Here is a 24222-nt window from a genome sequence, read left to right as displayed (position 1 = left end):
GCTTCACACCCTGGAGGACGGGGCTGTGGCCCCCCCACACTCCCTAGGAGATCATTACATGGAGAAACCTTTGGAATGCAAGCATGCTGATCCACACAGGTATGCACACAGGTGTACACATGGGTATTCACAGACGCGGACTAAAGCTTTCTTGGCTGCTGCCTCAATGCACACTGTGCGCTGTCTATCTTGCATGCTGCACAATATCGTTTATTATTCAGTAACTATTGATATCTATGACTAGCTAGTTTATTGTGATGGTGCTTTGTTTTCTCTATTATTATGTTGCTCTTTGTTGTTTGCTGTCTCCTCTGTTTGTTTTTTTTGTTGTTTGTTTGTTTTTTGTTTTTTTTCTCCATACAGGTGACCCAGGAGTTGTTGTTTTTTTTGTTTTTTTTCCCCCCCTTCTCACCGTCTCTTCTCCCCTTTGGTTTTCTTTCTTTCTCTCCCCCTCTTTCTCTCATTCATTCCCCCTGTCCTATTTCTTAAAAAAAAAAAAGAAAAAAAAATGACAAAGGATGAACTGAACCTCTGCCATCACGTAATGTCGCATACTGCTGTTTCTGATGTCATTTAAAAAAAAAAAAAAGGAATGGGAATGATGGTGGATGTTTTGAGGGACGTGGGGACCACTGACTGCCTCAGGGAGAGGTTAATGACTTATATCTCCTGCAACGGTATTTGCTCAAGCAAAGCACTGAAGTCTGCTGAATTATCAGCATTTGTCATCATTTAGCCATGCTTAAATCCAGTCATTTATTCACTAATGCAGCTCGACCATAATGATTCAGAAGAGCTTAGCTCATGGTTTTACTCAATCTGCCAAACCGTTTTGGATTCTGTGGTCCCATTTAGGCAAGGAAAAGCCAAATATGAACCCTGGCTGATTGAGCCAACCCGTGCTGCCAGAACAAAGTGTCGGAGAGCTGGACGTGCAAGAAAGATAAATTTCTGGTATCATATTAAATATTACAATATTACTGGATTTCAAATCAAAAAACTGTTCCCTTTATTATGCTCTCCCTCCTCAATTTTTCAACGACGTTTTCCTCACTATAGCACAATTTGTACATTCCATTGTAAATAGCAGTTTGTGCTCTGGTGTTGTACCTGTGAATCTTTAACATGCAGTAATTCAGCCTCTACTCAAGAAACCTGCACTTTATCCTGATATTATTGCAAATTACTGGCCTATTTCCAGCCTGCCTTTTATCTCAAAATTTCTTGACAAGGTAGTTAACAAGCAATCGATGACCTTTTTAGAAGAACGTGGTATTTTAGAGGTTTTTCAGTCTGGTGTTACAGCTTTACACAGTATAGAATCTGCCCTTTTAAGCGTTTTTAATGATGTGTCTTTAGCAACTGACTCAGGTGACTGTGTTATTATTGTGCTTTTAGATTTAACTGCCCCCTTGTTTTCTCTCTATACCTGCTACCCCTTGGCTCTATTTTCAGGAAACATGGGATTTCTTTCCATTGTTATGCCAATGACTCTCAGATTTATATCCTTCTTAAAAAGAAATGCTTTCTCAGTAGACTCCCTGTTCAGATGTCTTGATGAAATAAAGGCCTAGATGGCTTTGAACTTTTTACATTTTAATGAGCAAAAAAACAGAAGTGATGGTTTTTGGTGGATTTGGTTCCTTGGCACATTATGTTAAACTGGTCATTGCTAATCTGGGAGTTAAAATAGACGCAGATCCTAAACTTGAAAGCCAGGTCAGAACTGTTGTAAGAACTAGCTTTTTTCATTTGAGGCAGTTAGCCAAAATAACTTTTTGAGACGGTAATCCATGCCTTTGTTACATCTCAGCTGGATTAATCTAACACACTTTATTGTGTGAGTTTGAAACTCTTCTTAAAACATATTTATTTGCTGAGGTCTTTGGCACTTTTTAAGAGATTGTCACGGCGAGTGGGATGAGCCGTGTGGAGGAAATGAAGGAGGATCCAAACGCAGGCAGTAGTGGAGAAGTGAGGGTGGTTTATTGAGCACAAAATAAGGACAAACAGCAAATGGAGCTCGAACTAAACTATACTGGGAAACAGCTAAACTATAACGTAGAAACCAGAACATGAACATGAAGCAGGGCGAGCAGAGGCAGACGAAGGTAGACAGCAGGGTGAACACACGAGCGAGACACGGTGGTTACACAGACGGACCAGCAACTACGACTTAAATACACACAGAGAAATACGGGAATTACACACAGGTGGTGGACACAGCTGGGAACAATCAGTAAGATGAGACAGAGGTAAAACTGAACACACTCACATGAGACGCAGACCTTCACAATAAAACATCACACGCAGGCTCGACATCGAGAGACAGACAGGAAATGACATATGAAACTAAACCCACAAGTGCTTTATAAATAAAGGTGGTATGGTATGGTAAGACTTCTCTTCATTACTCTGCTGGTACTCATGTATTTATATTTGTCAGTGTGGATTAGGGCTTTCTTCCTTGGAGGCCTTAATGAATCCTAACAGAATTTATTAATATCTTGAGAAGCAGCTAATCGGGCAGCACACTGTGTACAGGATAAGTGGTAAGATAAATTCATGAGTCCATTTAAACCATGTTTTTTTTTCTTTCCTATTTCTATTTTTATAAAGTAGTTTTTCAGGCTTTTTGAATTTCTTTCAAAGTTTTCTTTGGACATCAGCTGATTGTTTATTCATTTTCAGTCCACTTCTTGATTTGTTTGTTTGTTTCATAAACCGCTTAAGCACTTTATGAAACAAACATTTGTGCTTGAATGATCCTATGAATCATTCAAGCATAAATAATGCCCCTACTGCTTTTTAGTTACTCCACAATGTACCTGTTTCTCACTCTCATGGTCAATTAGTGATGATTAGCTAAGGGTATCCGGCATTCTACTAGGATGGTTCCTAGGTGATATGTTTTGAGCTTGTTCAACTGGTCGGGAAAGACCCAGGACATGCTGAGATTATGAGCATATCTGGCTTTGGAATGTCCCCACACAAGAGCCTGAGGAGGTGGTCTGGGAGTGTCTGTGTCAGACTGGATCTAGAGTCGAAAATAGATGGACATTAACAGTTTTGGGGATACCAACTGAAAAAAAATCATGTCCATATTTTTCAGTGAAGCAAGCATACTGGCAAAGTACAGTACAGATGACTGATAGAGTAAAAGTAAAATTCAAATAGTCAAAATTAAGTACATTTTGTATAATTTATTCAGCCTGAGTGGCAAATAAAGTTCTTACACACATAGTCCAGCTTGAAAAAAATAATTACAATATGAAGAGTAGAAAGCCAGATGAATATATTGCTCATGTTTCTAGGAGAGGCACAGTAGTGATGCAGGATAGCACTGTCACCTCAAAGGAGGTCCTGGGTTTGAATTCACCAGCCGCCTGAGACTTTTCTGTGTGGGGTTTGCAAATGCTCTCCCCGTGTCTGCATGAATTCTCTCTGAGTACTCTGGCTTCCTCCCACAGTCCAAAGACATGCATGTTCGGTTACTTAGTGAATTTCTTTTTTTTTTTTTTTTTTTTGCCTGTCCCGTTTGGCTCTTTTGCCATCAGAATTGTTGTCTAAAGGCAAAGAAAGATGCCCAACGGATTTACTTTACCAAATTGACCATCCCAGCCTTGCCATAATGGTCCATTTGATTCACCTTTTATTGTTTATTTTATTTTCACTTACTGAATACGGGACAGACTTGACTGGGGGAAAGAAGGGGAGAAAGAAAGAGGGAAAGAGAAACAGCTGAGAAGAGGAACGGGGGAGAAGGGCAAAAACCAAAAACCAACAGAATGAGCAGAAAAAGAAAAAAAAGAAGAAAAAAAGAAAAAAATGCATATATCAATCACCTGGGTCACCTGCTGAGAAAGAAAAAAGAAAACAAGCAGAAGAGAACAAGAGTAATAGAATAAACAACATCACAATGATATATGGGAATATGACAGTAAATACTAAATATTAAACATTATTGTGCAGCACATAAGATCAACAGAACACAGTGTGCTTTGAGGTAGGAGCCAAAAAGGGTGTAGTTTGTGGGTGTGCTTAGTGAATTTCAAATAGGCCATGAATGGTTGTCTGTCTCTGTGTGTTAGACTGATGAGGTACAGCCCTGTGACAGCTGGTATAGGCTCCATCCCCCCTGTGACCCTGAATTGGACAAGTTTAAGAAAATGGATGGATGAAAATAAAAGACTTAGGGTTAATAGTTGTTGGGGTTTTTCTTTACTGTTATAGCACCATTGAGCTGTTGGAAACATTGGCTGCAAAGCACAGTGCCATGGCACACTATCCAGTTCTCTTTATACATCCATGGTTCACCACGCCCCCACAGAAAACCACCCTTATGCAATGGTATGTTTTTGTTTATACAACTGGAGTAACAACACTACCATGACTATCAAAAACAGGCAACAAAGCCTTAAATCTTGTCTGTTGAATCTATTTGATGAACTGTTTTTCAAAGGTTTATTCGTTTTATTAAAGGCTTGTTCTGCAGGACATAGTATTGTCTTTTTTATTGTTCCTTAAATCACAGAAAACTGACAGATTGTCAGCGGGCATTCAGTGTGCAGCCCGCTTCTATTATTGTTCTTTCACTCTGACTGGCTGTTTTACTGACTGGCTGATGAAGCGGCTGACGCATACCCTCACATACACACACACTTTCTCTCCATTGTCTGGATGCCAAGCTTATGTGTAAGCCCCACACTCAGCCTTCTATCACTGTAAATTTAGCAACAGAAGCTTCTCAGCTGCTCCTTTCCAAAACCTGAGCCCTCCTCTTCCATCCCTAGTATTTCACCCATCTCCATCTCCAGGGTCATAGCTGCAGGCCCCCCACACCCTCCCCACCTTCTCCACACATAAACATATATGCTACACACACACACACACCTCGTTCTCATCCCACAGCCAATAAGGGCCTGATGGGCTCAAGTATCACATACTATAACACAAGGACTTATTCTCTGAGCGAAGCCTGCAGTTCCTTACAGACCTTCATCTCCATCGTCTGAGGAGTTTCTCTTCATCTCTGAGGTAAGATGACAAGAGACACTCGAGAGCCTGGATTCACATTTGAAGATGGTTTCTGAGATTTTGTTTGCTCTTTTATATCTGCTTTGGAGGTTTTGGTTTTGTTACATTTGCGGAGAAGGAGAAGGAAGTCTCAGGGTCACAAACACCAGATAACAGTTTGTCCTCAAACACTGCAAAGCAGCATTTGGACATAGACATGCTCACTGCATGTGTACTTTATGTGTTGGATGGTTTATAGTCCATATCAAGAGCTGGAGTCCAATTTCTTGGGCTAATTTGATTGGGAAGTTCACTTAAAAAATTTTCTATGTAAGATGAAAGCTGGAAACAAAATGTATGTGCTTTCTAAAGCTGATCATCATTTGCAATGTAGGAGAAATGCATTCAAGCAATCTGACAGCTGTACTTAGTACGTTTAAGCAGCTTGTTGTACGAGAAACTGCATACTGTGAAGACGCGAAGGGACTTGATACTCCAACTTTAAGTATTTAATCTATGTTACATTTACAGTCATTCCCAAATAACATACCTGCTGCAATCGAGATGAAGCATGGCTTCAGATGTGAAGTTAGTCCTTCTGAAATGTCTGATATGAGTGTAACTCCAGGATAATACTGTGATGGTGGTTTGGAGAGGCTTTCAAATAAGCAATGGACATAAGCCTAGAGCTTATCAGGGGGTCTAACCACAAAGATATGCAGATTCTCTGAGCCTCATAACATCAAGCAGGTATTTATTTTTATTTTCATTGATTCCACTTACAAATTCACACAAATATGTACACATTAAGATTTTTGAAGAGATGCTCACATGTACACCAGTTTAGCATTGTGTTTCAGGTTGTAGATGAGAAGATGCTTATTGTTAGATTTCTGCATTTAATCAAGCATTTTGCCTTGGTAGCTCTTTAATCTTAGATCATTGTCATTATGCCATATCCTTTGTACTCTTAGAAGCACTGCAAACAGGTGTTTCATCTCAGAGACACAGAGGTTTGATCTTCTACCTACCTATCTTCTCTCACCCAGACTGATGTGATGTGTCTATATATTCCTATGAAGTTGGTATTTCAATCTAAATCTGAGTATGATTGGCTCAGGATGCGACTTTCCTCCGCCGTCTCACCTGTTATGTCAGTCTTTCAGTTTCAGCGCCAAGTTTTAGTTTCAGAAAGACTCAGAAAGACTTCTCAGCATTCAGTGTTCTCATACTGAAGAAATGAAGTCGCCATCCACTAAATATACAGAGCGCTGAAATGTAGGTATGTGCTGTATGAATGCTGGACACACAGAGGTGAGACCGCTGTCAGCTGTAAGTCGATCAAAGAGCTCATTTGTCGGAGGTGGCTGGAGATTGGCTGTTTAACTGGAAAGGATCCTCCCGCTGGACGGAGTCGAGGGATTAAAGAAGCTATTTGGACACTGTTCCTCAGCTGATGGGTAGAAATATGATCCAGAGCTAATCCTCTGGGTCCTCTGCAGCTGTGCCCACACTAAGTGTGAAAGAGTCATCCAAAGACACTTTTTATATATCAAATATGATATAGTTGAATATAGACTATGTAGAGAGGTAGCAGTCCTCCAACAGAGCTTATCCTTGTATGTTTAACCATAGGGAAGTTGTTTGGACCTCAGCATTGCAAAAGGGCCTAAAAGGTTTTCACAGTGGGGTTCATTAGATTTTGTTTGTCATGCTTTTCGAACTCTTAAAGCACATAAACATATTTTTTGAAGACATTTGCTTGAAGTTGTTTAGCCCATTTATTTAGCATCTGATTTGACTGATTTGTCATACTTTTCATTTTCACTATGATGCACTCACTTTTATTCAATTTGTCCAGCTGCTAAAGGATTTCTGCCTCTGCAGAGGAGGTGAAGTTAATTTTTTTATGTCCTCACAGATCAGGAGAATAAAATAAATATCTAGCCTGTGGATTTAAGTGGATTGGTTTAAGATGCACATACACCCTTTGCCATTTTAGAGTTTCAGATTGTTATAATGTAAAATCAACTAAGTCGGGTTGCAGCTTGTTTTAAAAACAATCCAAAAATGGGGCTTCAAAAGTGAAGTGAAACAGTGATGATTTACTGCTCTCTTTTTAGTGAGCTAATGTGTAGTGTCTAGTATATTCCAGTAGGCTCATGAGGGAGCTGAAGCCTATCCCAGCTGTCATAGGGTGAGAGGTGTCGTACATCCTAGACAGGTCAAAACAAGCCTTTAATGATCTTTAAGCTAAAGATGGCTCATATTACAAGCATCTTCTTCTTCTTTTGGCTACTTCTTTTAGGGGTCGGTACAGTACTGCCTACTTTTCATCCTCTTCTGTCACACCGACACTCTGCATGTGGTCTTAAACTGCATCCACAAATTTTATCTGAGGCGTTCCTCTTTTTGTCCTGCCTTGCAGGAGATTAGAGATCTACAAACCATCAACTTGAGTTGTACCTCTGATGTACTGATTTCTAATCTTGACCCCAGGTACCATCTACCTTCATTATCTCTGCTCCTTGCATTTTCACCTTTCTGCCCATCTCGCTCTCTCTCATTCACACACATGTATTCTATCTTGTATCTTTCATTCCTCTTCTCTCCAGACTCTCTTAAACCTGGTCCCAAAAAGGGGCTGAGACCAGAGCTCTGGTGTCACTCCTACCACAAACCTCACTACTCTGTCTCCATCCTCATACATATCCTGCACAGATACCACTTATTTCAACTCATTTCAAATTCCTCTTTCTCTTTTAATTGACATCCCATTTGTGGTCATTTATATTCCATGTCATGCCTTCGATTTTCACCTTCAAACTTGTGATCTTGTCTGATGCTTTTCTACCGTGGCCCCTAGAGACAAAACACATACAAACTCCAAAACACTTACAAATTCCAAAACACTTAAAAATTCCAAAGCACGTACAATTTCCAAAGCAAATTCCAAAACTCCAAAACATAACGGAAGTGCTCCAGGACACTAGAGGCAGTGTTGAGTTTTTCTTACCTAGTGGCTACGCAAGCCAGGAAGTACCAACGACCAGATTTGGTGTGTGGTAGAGACAGGTAAATGAACTTTTTTTTTAAAAATTATTTGAATATATATGAGTGTGGTTGTTCTATCCTTGCAGGTGTTTTCCGCCGGTATCCAACTCCATGTGTTTGCAACAAACTTGCCGTTTATTTTGCAAATCGAGCTCAACACTGCCCCTAGCGTCCAAGAGCAGTTCCGTTGTGTTTTGGAGTTTGCACGTGCTTCGGAATTTGTACGTGCTTTGCAGTTTGTATGTGCTTCAGAGTTTGCATGTGTTTTGGACTTTGCATGTGTTTTGGACTTTGTAAGTCTTCTCACCATCATATCAGGCACCTCTCTCCCTTTACCAGCCATAGTCTACGTTTGAAGTCCCTCTCACCTTGCCGCTCCTGCTTTTTCTTCTCTCTTGCTGCTTCCAAGCATAACTCCTCCATTTCCTCTTCTTTTGTCTTCAGCCAACAGTAGCAAACTTTCCACTGGCACCCTGTTTCCCAATAGCACCAGAGGCGGTCATTGTTTACCTGGAAACCAATTCCAGCATGGAGAATCCATGGATTTGATTTGGCCAACATTTTAGGCTGGATACACTTCCAAATGCAAACCCTCTGGCAGCAATTTATCCAGACTTGGGACAGACACTAGGAATACACTGGCTTGGAGTTCCAACACCCTACCCCATGGCTTGGTTGACTTATATAATAAGCGCTGATGACAATCTTCTGTGTTTGCAGACTGAATTCTCACACATCAACACAAACTTGCAAAGAGGATAACACCTTCCAAACAGCTGAGTAAACAGCCCTGGATTAGGTGTGGAAATGCTACAGTAAGGACAGATACACTATGTGACTGCTTTCTCACCTTATAAGCAGGCACAGGAACAACTGTCACAGATTAGATAGAAGAATTCCAAAAATAGTGAATAACCTCAGTTATTCTCAAACTCAGGCTACGTCCTAATGCATTTTTGTTTGAAAACGCATCGTTTTCTCTCCATTTTGGCCTCCCATCCACACTGAGACGGCGTTTTCACTCATGGAAAACACAACATTTTGAAAAGGCTCTCAAAAACACATACATTTGAAAACGGTGGTTTCGCGTCGCAGTGTGGACAGTGAAAACTGAGACTTTCTAAAACGATGATGCATGTTAGTCATATGATGCCGTCATGTGACCAATTAAACTAAGATAGCGGAGGGCATTATACAGCAGTTGTTTTGTTTGCTCTCAAATTTGACAGCCCTATTGAAGATTAATTTGGAGTCTGTACATGCTCCAGATAACTTTTCTTCAAATTTTTTAACTTTCACTCGCTTTTGCAACTTTGTTCTTACAACTTTGTACAAGGTGGAGCAACAACTCCACCTTGTTGTTAGTCCATTTAACAAACTCGCTGCAACGTTTCAAAGAGCCGGAAAGTAAATAAGCAGCAGACAGAAATAAGGCAGGTCGAATCTTCTTGCGTTTCATGCATGCACAGTACTAGAACCCAAGCATTTTCGGCTGTTTCAGTGACGATGCACAACTCTGTGAAAACGACTGAAGACGCTAGTGTGGACGCGGAGCATTTTCAGATGAAAACGCCGATTTCAAATCTATCCAGGCTAGTGTGGACAAAGCCTCTATGTCACTGCAAATGCAGAGATGTTTTTCCATAGTTCCTGAATACGAACAAAATTTACCTGGAAAGTAAAATATACATTTTGGCTTGTTTTCTCATGTTCCCATGAATTGAATCCCAGGTTTACTTTGTTGTACTGGCACAATCCCACTGCTGTACCTCACTCTTTGTCTTTCTCCTCAGGTGTAAAGTCTGCTGTCACTATGTCTGACACTGAGGAAGTGTAAGTGCCCACCAATAATGACTCATGCTTCTTCTTTTTTAAACTCACTCTTTATCAAAAAAAAAAAAACATTTTTTGTTTGATATTTGAAAGATGTGTTTTTCATGTTTCAGGGACAATATCGAGGGTAAGTGACAACCACACAGTTTGGTTCATTTTCATCTAGCTAATAAATCATGGAGTCTCTGTTCGTCTGCCGGTATGTTTGTCTGTTCTTCACTTACTTTACTTAAGTGATCATCTGATCTACTTCAAACTTAGCAGGTGTGCTACCCATGTAAGTGCACTGGTTTGTTTGAAGTCTTTCGGATGAGGTAAAATCTCATTTTAGAGCCTCAATGCTTGATTGTGTACATTCCTCTGTTATATCCATTGGTATACTGTACACATTGAATAAATACATTTTATAGAAAACAGCAAAATATTTCAGTTACAACATTAATAGAATATGCTACTTTTATTTTTCACCTGTCACATATATACTGAACTTGAAAGTGAAAATAGATTTCACAGAGACACTTGCTTTCCTTTTGTCCCAAGCTACACTGGGAATAATGTCATAAGCCTTTATTATATTGCATTTTGCCATTTAAAATACAAATTAAACATTTCCCCTATGACTGATTCTTGATCAAATTCAAATTTAAATGTGATTATGAAATGACACAATGTTGTTTGTTTCTGCTGTCCCACCATTTTTTTTTTTCAATAACTGAAGAAGAGGAAGGTAAAGACAACTGATCGGCCAGACATCACAACCTTTATTCACTGTACTAATTGTTGAGTGTTTGTTTTACCCTTAATTTGAAGTGTTTGATGTTGGCACCAGCCGTGAAATTACTATATACTAACATCTGCATAGATGAAATTAGGATTCCAACAGGATTTAGGATCTGCAAAATTAACCTTCCACTTTTTATTCTAGTTATATTAGAAATATTTGGGGTGACAATGCTATTACATCTGAACCTTCTCTCATGTATGTACAATGTAGAAGAAAAAAAGAAACTCATAATCTGGGAGTACTTGGAATAAAAATACAGCATATTATTGATTTATTAATTTATTTATTCATTCATTAATCCATATTTATTTATCTTTATTTTGTTACTGCAGCATAACTAACATCTAACTCTCAATCAAATACTTCAAAGTTAAGGGTGACTTCTCTGGCGGAGTGAAGTTTTTACTCACATGGAAGAAAAAATGATTTTTAGCATCCGGCTATCTACATTTTTCTCGACATGTGACTTGTTTACATGGTCATCTGTTAATGTCAGTACCTCCGTCATTGACCTAATTCACACAACAGCTATTTTTTGAACAGCTGATGTAGCAAACTGCTTGGATGAAAACCGTAATGCTTAGTTATTAATCCAAATATCACAAGCAAATCGGGTGGTGCTCAAAGGGATATTTAATAATAGGATGTTATGATATCTGTGAAAACCTTTTGGACGGGTTAGTTTTCAATTCAATTCAATTTTATTTATATAGCGCCAAATCACAACAAAAGTCGCCTCAAGGCGCTTCAGTTTCTAGCTAACTAACAAGATAGAGCTAAAAACTAGTTTAGCAATGTTACCTTAACTTAATAAACATTTTATTAAGTTATGCTAACATTATTTTCATTGATCATAGTTTTCCTACAATACATTTGTGAAACATTTTGTAGGCAGTAAACATGTTCGTAGGGTTTATCATGCTCAGGTATATTAGCATGTGTAGACAAGCTTAAATTGTTCTTTGATAAAACTAAAGGGGTGTTATCATTAACACTGATAATGTCATAATAATCTACAGTATTGGAACTATAATGTAAAACAAGTGTAAAACACCAGTTTTTCTTGTTTTTGAAAATGCCATGACAGTGTCTTTTAAAATATTTCAGAAATGTCAGAATAGTAATAATTCATTAATATCTAACATTTTGTCAATATTAGATTGCAAAACATGGTGTTCTAAACATGAGCTCAGTTATCATCTGATAGCCTATAGGTTTTTACATCGATAACCTAAAATGATCTTTGTGAGCCAGAATGTTTGTTCTTCAGTTATACATTCAGTTATACATCAACAGTTTGATATGGCTTCTGTGTGAAAGGTCAACTGACTATTTTTCATCATCATCTGTTTCTCTCTCTCTTTGTTCTCCAGCAGCACTGTTCCTTGTTCGCTCAACTATCCTCTCTGTAACTAAAGTACTCTCTCACTTTTGGTTTCTAATGGCTCTGTCATGTCTATGGTCTTCATTAACGGCCTTTTCCGACATCCTCCCTCTCCCCGGTGGTTTGGTGCATGCTGTGTGCCCGTAGCCCAGGAGGAGGTAGTAGAAGTAGAAGTAGCCCCTGAGGCGGAGGCCCAGGTAGAAGCAGAAGCAGAGGTAGAGCCTGAACCAGAACCAGAGCCAGAGGTGGTGCAGCAGGTGGTTCATGAGGAGGAAGGTATGTGGCATGGGCAGTCCCGTCACCTTTTTTCTGCAGGACATCCAGCACTTTAAACCATAGGACAGTCAGTCCTGTAACCATCCACACACTGCAAATAATATCCTGCCTGACAAGTCAAAAGGACAAACACTATGACTAAAGTTTTTGATATTATATTTGGAAATATTCAGTTCATTTTTATTGACTGAACAATACAGAGCAAACCCCATCAATCAAACAACCCCACTTGGCGACTTGGGAAAGAAAAACTCCCTTTTAATAGGAAGAAACCTCAAACACAACCAGGCCTAGGGAGGAGGGGCCATTTGACATGACCAGATGTGATGGGAGGAAGACAGGATGAAACACATAACAAATAACTAAAACATCCAAAAAAAAAAATCCACTTGTGGATTATTATGCACCAGCTAGATTTTGTGGTATGAATTCTGAATGCTCAGTAAGTTGTTCTTAGCTCATTATTTTCAAAGTAAATATGCAGTTTATTTTTACACTGTAACGGTGAAAAAGCAGAAACACCAATCATCCTAAAGTTTTTTTGTTTTTTTACTTTCCATTCACACAGACATTTCAAATTCCTTTAGAACAAACTGATAATATCTCATCTCCAGACTACATATGTGATTTTTACATACTCTGGAGCACTGATCTCAGTTATGTCAAGACAAGACTAACAAACCACACTTCACCATTAATCAGATGATAAAAGACTCAGGTGCCTTGTTGGGTTCGATATTTTTGCAGTTGACTAATCTAGTTCCACTTTAGCTTCCATTTAGCCCTTTCCACTGGTGTTGCCTTCTCTTCATAACTGCCCTGTTTGAAAATAAGAGGGTCTGAAGATACCTAGATCAAATTAATGGATGTTTTTAATGCAGAACAGGTTTTTAAATCTTTAGAAAACCAGAATTAGCTTACCCAAGTTTACCCATTGTCTAGTTACCCATTGTCAAATTAGCCACAACATAGCTAGTAACAGTATATCTCCTCCAAATGTGAGATGTGTTTGACTCTTTTGTTTTCTTAAATATAAACATATGTATACATTTAAACATGTTTGCAGGGTTTAGACTTAGGTGAAAACACAAAGGGTCAGAATATGTTTTAGTTCTTGGAAGGTTCCCAGGCAGTATCAGCAATTCAAGTTTAGGTGTAGTTTACTGGTGCTTTTCTGGTGCTATCCTTAGATTATACGATTTCTTATAATCTAGGTAACATATCACTATGGGATACTGGTCACAGTCATGTACTTTACAAAATGTTATCATTCAAAAACAGAACAACAAGAGTTGCACTGGCATACTGAAAAATCTTGAGTTTATGAATGCTGTCATTTACATATCAATACATTTTCCACTTTAGTCTTTTTCTAGTGACATATGCTAAAGGGCCTTTTGTTGTAGATACTGCTTTTGGGAGTGCACTGCAGAAAACATGTAGATTTTGCTCTCTAAAATGTCTAGTTATAATTGCATCATCATCAGTGTTAGAAGAGACAGTAAAACCATTTTTCATTGTCCTGGTTAAGCAATATTGTTGTGTGTTTGGAACATGAGCTGTGCATATAAATCTTGAAAGAGAGGACAAGAACATTCACTGCTTTTACATGAATTGGTTTCCCTTGGTCATCTATGGTCTTCTATCCATTTAGTGCCTCATTTTGTTTTTATAACCTTCTCCAGTATTTTGCATTTTGGCAAACTCGTGTCACTCTGTAAGACCAAATCATAAAGGATGATGGGAAATTTTAGCCTGTAAAAGCAATTTGCAATTTCTTTTCCTTTCTTCAGTCCATGTTTAGCTTTCTTTTTTTCTGTGTGTATATGTGGAGTGAGACCAGCAAATTGCTCTGTAGCATTTACATTGGGGTATTATGGTGCAAAAACATATTGTCAAGCCCTCGAATAAATTTAGAATCTTTCATTACAGAGTCACTGCAGAAGTCCCTTGCTTTGGTGTACTATTGTTGAACTAATGAACTCTTGCTGTACTGCTTCAATTTAATAATTTTTTGTTCAGCTTCATGGCCCAGGCACAGTTGAGTAAAAATAGTATGGCAACTTTCAAGTTAACCATTTTCAAGTACACTGAAAAAAAGGCCATGTTGGATTTACTTGATTCAATAATGGACATTTGTTGCACACAAATGTTTTGCTTTGGCAGAAAATTAAACAACTGAGTTAAATCAACACAACTTTTTCATATTCAAGAAACCTGTGCATTTTGTGTTCCTGAAACGCGATTGAAACATGTTCAGATGAAGTAAGTTGAGCTCTTGGAATGTTGTAATCCTTCACAATTTTGTCATTTTATTTCACCACTATTCAATAACTTTTACCCCAATACTACTTGGTCTCTTAAATACTACATGTTGTCTTCGTATTACATAATGTTCAACAAAGTCTAGATCCTGGTTACCATAAAATTTGAATGGATTTACAATGACTACCATCCTCCGGGTTGCAGGAGGGCTGGGAAATAACCCTGAAATCATAGGTTACGAGGCAGGGTACACCCTGGACACCTCACCAGTCTATCACATAGAAACAAACAACCATTTACACTTACATTCACAGGTAATTTAGAATCACCAGTTAACCCTAATAACTGCATGACTTTTAACTGTGGGAGGAAACCAGAATACACAGAGAGAAGCCACTGCAAACTAGGCAGAATGTGGATTTGAACCCAGGACCTTCTTACTGTGAAGCAACAGCACTAACCACCATGCCAACAATCTAGGAAACACAGGAAAGCAATGATTTTGTGTATTTGATGCAGAATTTTTTTGTTTTTGTCCTTGACAGGTTAATCCACAATAAATAGCAATAGCATGCACGTGGTGTGTGTGTAGTTCTCTGCCTCTTTTAACTCCACTGATTTTCCTGCAGTTTGAAATCTTGTGCGATCTTGTGAATTTCATGAGTTCAGCAACTAACCACTTTTACTAGATTGTATCAGGTCGTCTCAACAAGAACAAATTAAGTTTTTGAATTCCATGCAAATCCTACATGATTTAATTACGTTCATAGTAACATGAAATTATTGTGTTCAAATTACAAGTTAGACTTTTTTAATGTAACAACCACCCAATTTACTTTTTTTGGTATACCAAAAAAAGTAGTGGTGGCTGCTCGACTTGACTGAGATGGATGCATTCCTGAAACCACGATCTAAAGAGCGCGAGTCTGAAACCCGTGCAGTGTCACGGGATTTAACATTGCTATATTATTGACTTACTTCACTTGAACATGATATGAACAATTTAATCTACCCTCTCTGCATATCATGTAGTTTCTACATTATATAGTTACACTTAACTTTAAAGCATGAGGCAATTGTGTTAAATACACGCAAGATGCTTATGTAAATCCAAGAGGTGGCCAATCCCTTTTTTTTCAGTGTAGTTGTATCATCCTTCTGGTAATCCATAGATTGAATATGCAAGTTTCTTAGTGTCTGCATAACTGACTGCAATCATTCTCAGACAGATTTACAAAGGTTTTCAAATAATAACGATTTATTTCTTTAGTGTTGAAAGCTTTTCTTAAAACTCAGTTAACATGAACATTCAATATCCAAGATTTGATATGGAGTCAGCTGCCTATCAAAATAAAACTTAAAACAACAGGTGCTTGCAACGTTAATCTAGAATGAATGCATGCCATGATATGGGACTTATGCAGTGGCTGCTGCTGCCTACAGTATGAATATAAACACCCCAATATTGTAAATGTGCTTTATAAGCTGCGCACCATGAAGAGGACAGGAACAGGCTGCCCAGTCCAATCACTAATGGTTTCTGTTCTGCTCTTGCTTTGGATGCTTGCTGCATGCAGAGGCCTATGAAGAAGAAGGTATGTAGAATTGAATTCTTCTCTGTTCTTCTCATTGAACCTGTTCTTTGTTTTCCTGTTGGCTGGGGACCTTTCACACATGTATAATTGTTTTTCTGATCTTTCTTGAAGAGAAAGGCAGAATTAATCAATTCGGTTTAGTCTGTGCATCAGGTGACCAATGTGACCTGGAGGAACGGGTTTGAAGGATTCATTAATACTGAGTCATGGTTACGGGCTGCACCACTCATCTGTGCTTCTTCTCTTTTTTGCATGATTGTGTCCTGCCAGGGGAGGAGGGAGATCAAGATGGTAGTTTGCATTTCCTGCTGAGTCCATGTTGCTTTGCCTGTTTTTTCCCTCCCCATGTTGTCCGTCTCTATTTTATTTTTTTATAGTAGGTTCCTGCAAGAAAATAAAATGCTAATCACACACATCCCAATCCCAGTTATGTCTTTACCACAAAAAAGATTAACAGTAACAGTTACAAATACAAAGTCCCTCGTTGTGACAAGTGTGCACTGATGTATGTTCAGTAAATGTTCAGTAAATGTAACTATAAAAGGTTTCTATGTGTTGATTTATGACACCGCATACTGATCCTGATTTGCACTTTTTAAATCATATTGTTTTGATTTACACACTAATGCACAAAAAAATAACAGAAAAGTAAGGTAACACACTACAGTGGCCTCGTTCCTGTGCACTGATGGGCTTACCAGCAAATGCTACATCAAATCAACATTCTTGTTTCTTAGTTTAGGCCTGTGGAATGTAATATAACCTGTGACGCTCTGTCATACTTTTAAAAATAAATAATGGTGTCATATAAGCAATACAGATTTGATCATATTGTAGATTCTTACTTTTTTTCCTCTATAAAAACCTCAGAAATATAAGGGGACTGTAAAATATTTTACTACTAATCCTAATTCTTTCTTACATAATCTTTCATAATGCATAAATGACAAAATTGTAATTTATTTGTTATTGAATATCTCTTCATGCACAGAGTAATTTTCTAGCCTTTACTCTTAACAGCTACATATGAACTCACTGTGTAAATTTCCCACAATTCATGCTGTGTAATTACATTAGGCTACTTAAATCAGAAGCTAATGCACAGTAATTGGGTCACTGTTAATGGAAAGTATTGGACAATTAAAACTCACTCTTATACAATGATCTACTGGAGGTGTGAAACAACCTGCAGCCTCAGAAATAACTCAGCTTGTCCACTTGGATCTTCTTCCCTAATTAACTAGCAGCACTTTAGACACTACACTCTCTCTACATTTATATGTCTAATATTTCAATCTCTCTCCTGTCCCTGTTGTGTTTTTGTTTTTCTTTCTGTGCCAAAAACCCAGAAGAGAAGCCAAAGTTTAAGTAAGTATGCACTATTGTTTGAACCTGAGGCGTTTGCATAGCTAGCATCTGTACATTTATATACTATAAATTACGTTATTTGTTTATACCTCTCATACTTTATTTTACAGGCCCACTGCTCCGAAGATCCCAGATGGCGAGAAAGTGGATTTTGATGTAAGCTGACTTGTTAAAATGTTAAAATGAAGCCAGAAAAGGATTATACATAAAGCTGAACTTAAGTCCTATAAGAGCTTGTCTCACTTCAAAACTAAAAACCAGACCTCAACACTTTTGATCATTGTACAAAAAGAAGAATCCATTTTAAAGAACCAGGTTTGTTTTTTCTAAAGTAAAAGTCAGTTTAATAGCTCAAGTAGAGTTTTATTTTTTTTAATATAAACAAAAATTATAATTACTCAGGTTTGAGTCCATATTTTTTCCCATGGGCCTTGCTCCACCTGCAGTGACTCTGTGTGTGACCAATGGGCCATCCCCCACAATTTGAGTAGATGTACTGGTTCTTATATCGCGCTTTTCTACTCTATTTAAGCGCTTCATACAACATGTCTCATTCACTTATTCATACCCATTCACTCACTGTTTTCCTTTTTTTCTTTTCTATCTAACCTCATAGCACGTGCTCAATATCTGATGAATGTATTAGATGCAGACTGGAGCAGCCAGCAATTGGCCAGCAACCTTCCAATTATTACACAGTGTAATCTGCCATGTATATAATTTGAATTTATAAGGGTCTGTTGCTACTAATTTACGGTTCTCTAATAGTGTTGGGCTAGCAATCAGCTGTGTCATGTATGATCACAGCTAGTACATGTTTATGAAGGCAGCCTCATGCCGTTCTTGTCTTACAGGATATCCAAAAGAAACGTCAAAACAAAGATCTTGTAGAGCTGCAGTCACTGATCGATGCTCACTTTGAGTGCAGGAAGAAGGAAGAAGAGGAACTCATAGCTCTCAAGGAGAGAATTGTGAGATTGCATCCCAATTATTTATTACAGAATGAACCCAGAATATGTAATGGTATTTTTCTGTCAATAAGCATTGCAGGACCATCAAGTATTTTGATTTGTGTTTTCAGGAGAAGCGTCGTGCTGAGCGAGCTGAGCAGCAGAGGATTCGCGCTGAGCAAGATAAAGAGCGGCAGGCCAGGCGGGAGGTATGCATAAAACTGTCTCTTTTTGATCTGGTGTGAATCAGAACAAAATACAAATCTCTTTTAACAGTTTGGTCACTCTCTCAAGTAATTAATGATTCCAGTAGTTTGGTTAATCTTCAGCAGCAGGCAAGGATACAGATGAAAAAAAGAGTAGTGACACACTGATTGCTACTTATTCAGATTTTCAAATATGCTGCATATTTCACTGCAGCCGTAATTTCATTCAGGAATTTCAAAAATCCTTTGGACAAACTCAGTATAAACAGAAAAGCTGTTTTTTTTCCCTTTTGCTCTGTAATAATCAAATTTTAAAATTCATTCTGCAGGCTGAGCGGATGAGAAAGGAGGAGGCCGACGCTCAGAGAAAGGCTGATGATGATGCCAAGAAGAAGATAGCACTGACAAACATGGGATCGGGCTTAAGCAGCCACCTGCAGAGGGTACCATGTGTTTCACTTATTAAGTTTCAGATCTTTGCTACAGCTTCACACAAAGCAGCCAGCTAAATAATTGTGCAGACTTACAGTTTTAATTGTGTGTGATGTTTCTCTAGATTGAACAGAGAAGAGGCAAGAAGCAGACTGAAAGAGAAAAGAAGAAGAAGGTTCTTGCAGAGAGATGCAAACCCCTGAAAGTCGATAATCTCAGTGATGACAAGCTGAGGTAACAAAAAGGGGAACAAATGAAGGAAACCCACAGAAGATATTTGATTTCATTTTCACTGTTCTTTTCAATTCAATTCAATTTATTTGATATAGCTCCACATCACAACAACAGTAGATCCTACAATAATTTGTTCTTTTAAAATGTATGAGCAACAGATAGATTGGAACAGCAGCTGACTCAACATGAAGAAGATGAATGTGAGGCGACCGTGGCTCAGGGGGTTGGGAAGCGCATCTGTAACCGGAAGGTCGCTGGTTCGTTCCCCGGCCTCTCTTCCTGGTTGTTGTGTCCTTGGGCAAGACACTTTACCCTACCGCCTACTGGTGATGGCCTCGCTTCTGTCAGTCTGCCCCAGGGCAGCTGTGGCTACAACCGTAGCTTGCCTCCACCAGTGTCTGAATGTGAGAGTGAATGAATAGTGGCATTGTAAAGCGCTTTGGGTGCCATGAAAAGCGCTATATAAATCCAATCCATTATTATTATGAATGATTACCATGAAATATTTCACAGATTAAAACTAACTGAGCTCTTTATATGCTATATAACAAGTGCACATTTTGAGTAAAGATTTATATTCAAAAATTAAGGCAAATTTCTTACAATTCTCATGTTTTCTTGACTTTCAGAGACGCTTTATAAAAGCAGTATCGTATCTTTACAATCATACATACAATGCAATCAGGCACTGTTAAAAGCAATAACTTGTCAAAAGATTATCTTAGAATTCTCCCAGAAACTCAACCCAAAATGGTAAATGAACATGGTTCTAAAAATAGTCACTGCCTTGCTGTGACACACACAAAGTCAAGCTCAGCCAAAACTCAATCAGATTACCTGATCACAGTGCCCACCCACAGCAGGTTCTGGACATCCAAATCTCATGCAGGCAGTGCTCTAGACTAACTTTTTGCCACGGTTGCACTGGTGTGCCTAACTTCTTTTCTTAGGCGTATCAGCACAAATTTTTCATCCACTACATCCACTTCTGTCGGGCCAAGGGTACTCACTAGGGCTGAGTATCATCACTAATTTCTATAATCCATTCAATTCCGATTCACAAGGTCCCAATTTGATTCGAATCAATTTTGCTTCAGACAGTCAGAAATATTATAATTCTGGTCATTTATCAGTGCTGATACATGTGAGACTTCATCAGAATTGTGAACATCACAGCAGATGCCTTTGTGTCAAAGTAACTGAGAATAAAACACAGAAAAACATGAAGGCAATTTTCCTGGCCTGGCTTTTTATAGCAGATAACCTTAAAAATATTCTGCAATATTCAGAAATTAGGCTTTCTTGTCCAAGGACATTTAAGTAAAAAAAATAAAAAAGACAGCGGCCAACAGCACTGTAAACAATGGTAGACTGGTGGGTAATAAGTAAATGAATAATGCAGAAGACAGATTTTTAGATGGGAAACTGTTCTTAAAGTACACTGAGAGAGAGAAAGAGAGAGAGAGAGAGAGAGAGAGAGAGAGAGCTGTGCTTGAAGTGTGATTGGAAGCGTGGTCGAAGCAAACAGCGAAAGTCAGAGGGAACATTTATCAAATGTGAAGCATAGTTTGGATCTTTTTTTTGCTGCTGGTTTAGTGAATTTTGGTTGGAGAGAGACAAAACCTGCAGCTCAGAATCTAGCACAAAAAAAGAGGAAACACAAAGCGCGGACCCACGAACGCTTCAGAATCAGTGAGCTGTCGGCTTTTAGCCCCAAAATATATTTATATTTAGAAGTCGATTCAGGATTGAATCGATATCACTTTATTCAAGCTACTCACCTCTTTCTATCCGCCTGCCCTGCACTTTCAAATGTACACGCGAAAGACAACAAGACTATCTGGACCACAGCCAATCAGAGAGGTCCCGCCCCTGGCTATCTGTGATTGGTTTAGACCACGATAGGGGCATAATGTGTGTCTGTTGTTGACTACACGGAGACTTTCAGAGTTGCGGAGACTTTTTTTTTTTTTTACTGAACAGTTGGTCACACCAGTGCGACCTAAGACTTATTTTAGTCGCACCATTGAAAAATGTGGTCGCATTTGCAACCAAATTGGTCGCACTCTAGAGCCCTGCATACAGGCCTTGCTATTTAGGCTTTTCTAGTCTGCCCACAGTTGTTTAGCACTGCAAGCAACTTTGCAACCCACTTCCATCCCACTTCCCCTTTTCCTTATGTGTCTTTTTATGTCATCGTTCAGTTGAGTCCCCCTGCTGTTCTCGCAGCCTCATACTGAGGATGCAGTATTTGAATGTTTAAAATGCTTGAAAAAAACAAACAAAAGAAAATGGATTCAATTTTTTTTTAAAATTCAGAATAGTTTTTCTTTACCATTATGTCAAAAATAGAGCAGCTTGTGGTGAATTTTCACGTGGCACTTCTTTAGTATTGACAAAAAAGCTAAGTGAAAAATTCTTACTCTGTTTGGTAAAGATGAAAACTGCTTTTTTTTTTATTGCTTTAGCCATAAGACTGAATCCTTGGTTTGTGTTTGCTAGGGAAAAGGCAAAAGAGCTGTGGGAATGGCTGCACAACCTCGAGGCAATAAAATACGACCACTGTGAGAAGCTTAAGAGGCAAAGATATGAGGTTGGTAAAGAAAGATATGTATTGGTTGCCAAATGTCCTGGTTTGTCTTTTTCACCTGAAGGTAGGGTCAGATATTTTCACATTCGATTAATACCTCTTTTGAGATCATTCTCATCATTTCCTGTCTGGTGTCACTTGTGCTACCACAACAATAACAAGTAGCATTTCAGTGTTCAAACATACAGGTTTTCTAAGTATCTAATGATGATGTCTTTCAGGTTGTTTCTCTCAGGAACCGTATTGATGAACTGCAGAAACAGTAAGTTATGAACATAAACAGACCACATCAGGCAGCAAAACTAAATACTACTAAATTCCCTCTTCTTAGGAGAGTGATTGAGACATACAAGGACAGAAATCTGTTTTTGTAGTAATGTTGCACTGATTTGACCTTTTCCTGACTCAATCTATTAAAAACACTCACAAAGTAGTTCATTTCATTTTATGCTAAATAAAGTAAGTTTATTATTTTGTCCTCTCAAAGGACATGGAGCTTTCTTAATTGACAAAAGAATACGTTTCTGCCTGTGCACCATGTGTTTGCAGATTTAACTAATATAGCAAGCCAGGCGCTTTCTCTATATTTTGCTTTTTCCTTGTTCCTTTTGCAACATCATTTGGTTTTGTCTGTAGATTTAAAGTCTGCAGCATCTGTAAGGACATTTATAGGATATAATCCCATAGACTTTTCTACATCCATGCCTTCTGGTTACTTTTTGAAAGTAGTCATAAAACATGTTTTAGCAACAGAGGGCGCTGTTGACTTAAAGCTTTTCAGTCCTGTTAAGCATGTTTAATTCATGGGCAGAAGCCGCACAACAGTTTTAGATCCCAAAAAAATGTTTGAATTACAAAGAAATGAAATTTTATTGTCATTTTTTCTAACCCTCTGCATATTATAAATTCAATTTAGTGCAAGACGACTGTTGTTCATGGTGTGTTTTTGAATTTGAAATTTCAATTCAATTAAGTTTCACAAAATTTTTCAGTCACAAAAAGAGTCACCTCAAGGCACTTTATTTATAAGGTAAATACTGTACAGTAATACCTTTTATTTTTAGAATATACTCTTACCTCTTCACACTAAAAGAAAGGGGGGAAACATGGAGTACAATAAAAGGTTATCAGGAAATGGTTTTACTTGTCTGAAACATTTAGCAAATAGGGCTGTATGTAGCCCTTGAATAAACCTCTGCTTATAAAATAGTCTTTGTCCAGGTATTCATACAGTAACTTCACATTAGCATGATGTATGTGATATTCATAAAGGCCTATTGAACAGACCTGATTCTTGGGGATTTTTTTGTACTTTGCACCTTGCAGCAGCAAGAAGGGAGCCGCATCACGCCGCAGGAAGTGAGCAGCCCCTCAGTGCCAGTCAGCCTGAGCAGGAGGCATCTTCAGTCGGCCACAGCAGTAGCTCCAGTCGCCCACCCGATGACATCCACAGCAACAACAACAAAGCTAGTGCCTGTGTTTACCTTAGTGAGATAGTTTCACAAGAATTTTAGCTCAAGTAATGAAATAAACAATAAAAATTATGCTTTGTTTGTATAAAGAACATGTGGCACTTTAAACAATCATCTGTGTGAATGCATTCATTTCTCCTCTCAGTTTGTCTGTTAGAATAGAGAAAAGAAAGAAAAGAATAGATGAACCTTGTGCAAGTTCAGCATGAAAAAATAATAAGAAGAAAAACTTTTGAAAAACCTTTTGTAATTTTCACATCATATTACTTTTTTCAGCTTTAGGCCAAATTGTTGTTTTTACAAGCAGACTTTAAAAGAAACTTCAGAGACACTGCAATTATCAACATCTTTGTGCTATCAACAGATGAGTGATGAGTGTATGTAAAATAAGGAAAGTCACTCATAGAAACACAAAAATAGAATTCAGCTCTACAGAAGATTGTCTTTGATCTTTTGGTTTACCTAACAGTGATGTTTTTAAAACGTAAAGATGATTTTAGAGTGAAACCAAAAGTATCCACACAAGTTACACCACCTGCTCAGCACAATTGGAGACCAAAACCAGAAGTAAAAGACAGCTTTAGGCTCTTTTTGTCAGTTGAACTCCGAATGAATAATACTCATGATCTTTGACTGTTGCATTGACTTAAAAGGTGACCATATATCAATGGTGTGTCCCCAAAAATCCAGATGTTGGCAGCTGTCTCTTATTGAAAATGAAGAGTAAAATATAAGGGAAGATGAAAGCTATGGGGTGATCATA

General features: G+C 38.3%; 1 protein-coding gene across 16 annotated transcripts; it reads left to right on the top strand.

The window, feature by feature from the left end:
- Positions 1 to 4889: 4889 nt before the first annotated feature.
- Positions 4890 to 23570, top strand: LOC102314536 (troponin T, fast skeletal muscle isoforms). Of its 16 annotated transcripts, none has more exons than XM_014340762.2 (17): positions 4915 to 5037; positions 8791 to 8885; positions 9864 to 9903; positions 10017 to 10030; positions 10622 to 10630; positions 12219 to 12347; positions 16190 to 16207; positions 16478 to 16498; positions 17557 to 17575; positions 17686 to 17731; positions 18430 to 18546; positions 18657 to 18734; positions 19061 to 19174; positions 19288 to 19397; positions 21900 to 21990; positions 22209 to 22249; positions 23314 to 23570. In XM_014340762.2, exons 3-17 carry the CDS (start codon positions 9884 to 9886, stop codon positions 23348 to 23350), a joined length of 864 nt encoding a protein of 287 aa, XP_014196248.1. In that variant the 5' UTR covers positions 4915 to 5037; positions 8791 to 8885; positions 9864 to 9883; the 3' UTR covers positions 23351 to 23570. The 16 variants fall into 16 exon arrangements, with proteins under 16 accessions (XP_005944493.1, XP_014196249.1, XP_014196251.1 ...); XM_042212924.1 differs by lacking the exon at positions 8791 to 8885 and adding an exon at positions 7445 to 7515 and having other exon boundaries at positions 4926 to 5037; XM_005944431.3 differs by lacking the exon at positions 8791 to 8885 and having other exon boundaries at positions 4890 to 5037.
- The last annotated feature ends 652 nt before the right edge of the window (positions 23571 to 24222 follow it).

Source organism: Haplochromis burtoni, unplaced genomic scaffold (genome assembly GCF_018398535.1).
Source record: "Haplochromis burtoni strain Fernald_Lab_line unplaced genomic scaffold, NCSU_Asbu1 Contig_401, whole genome shotgun sequence".
In the NCBI taxonomy this organism is placed as follows: domain Eukaryota; kingdom Metazoa; phylum Chordata; class Actinopteri; order Cichliformes; family Cichlidae; genus Haplochromis; species Haplochromis burtoni.
This window is presented reverse-complemented; position numbering and strand designations above follow the sequence as displayed.

What these genes read in the sequence shown, in the direction of transcription:
- LOC102314536 (XM_005944431.3), top strand. Translation starts at nt 9,884, where the DNA reads ATGTCTGACACTGAGGAAGT. An exon ending in TAGCTCTCAAGGAGAGAATT is followed by an intron (nt 18,547 to 18,656) that starts GTGAGATTGCAT and finishes TTGTGTTTTCAG; the next exon opens with GAGAAGCGTCGTGCTGAGCG. An exon ending in TAAGCAGCCACCTGCAGAGG is followed by an intron (nt 19,175 to 19,287) that starts GTACCATGTGTT and finishes ATGTTTCTCTAG; the next exon opens with ATTGAACAGAGAAGAGGCAA.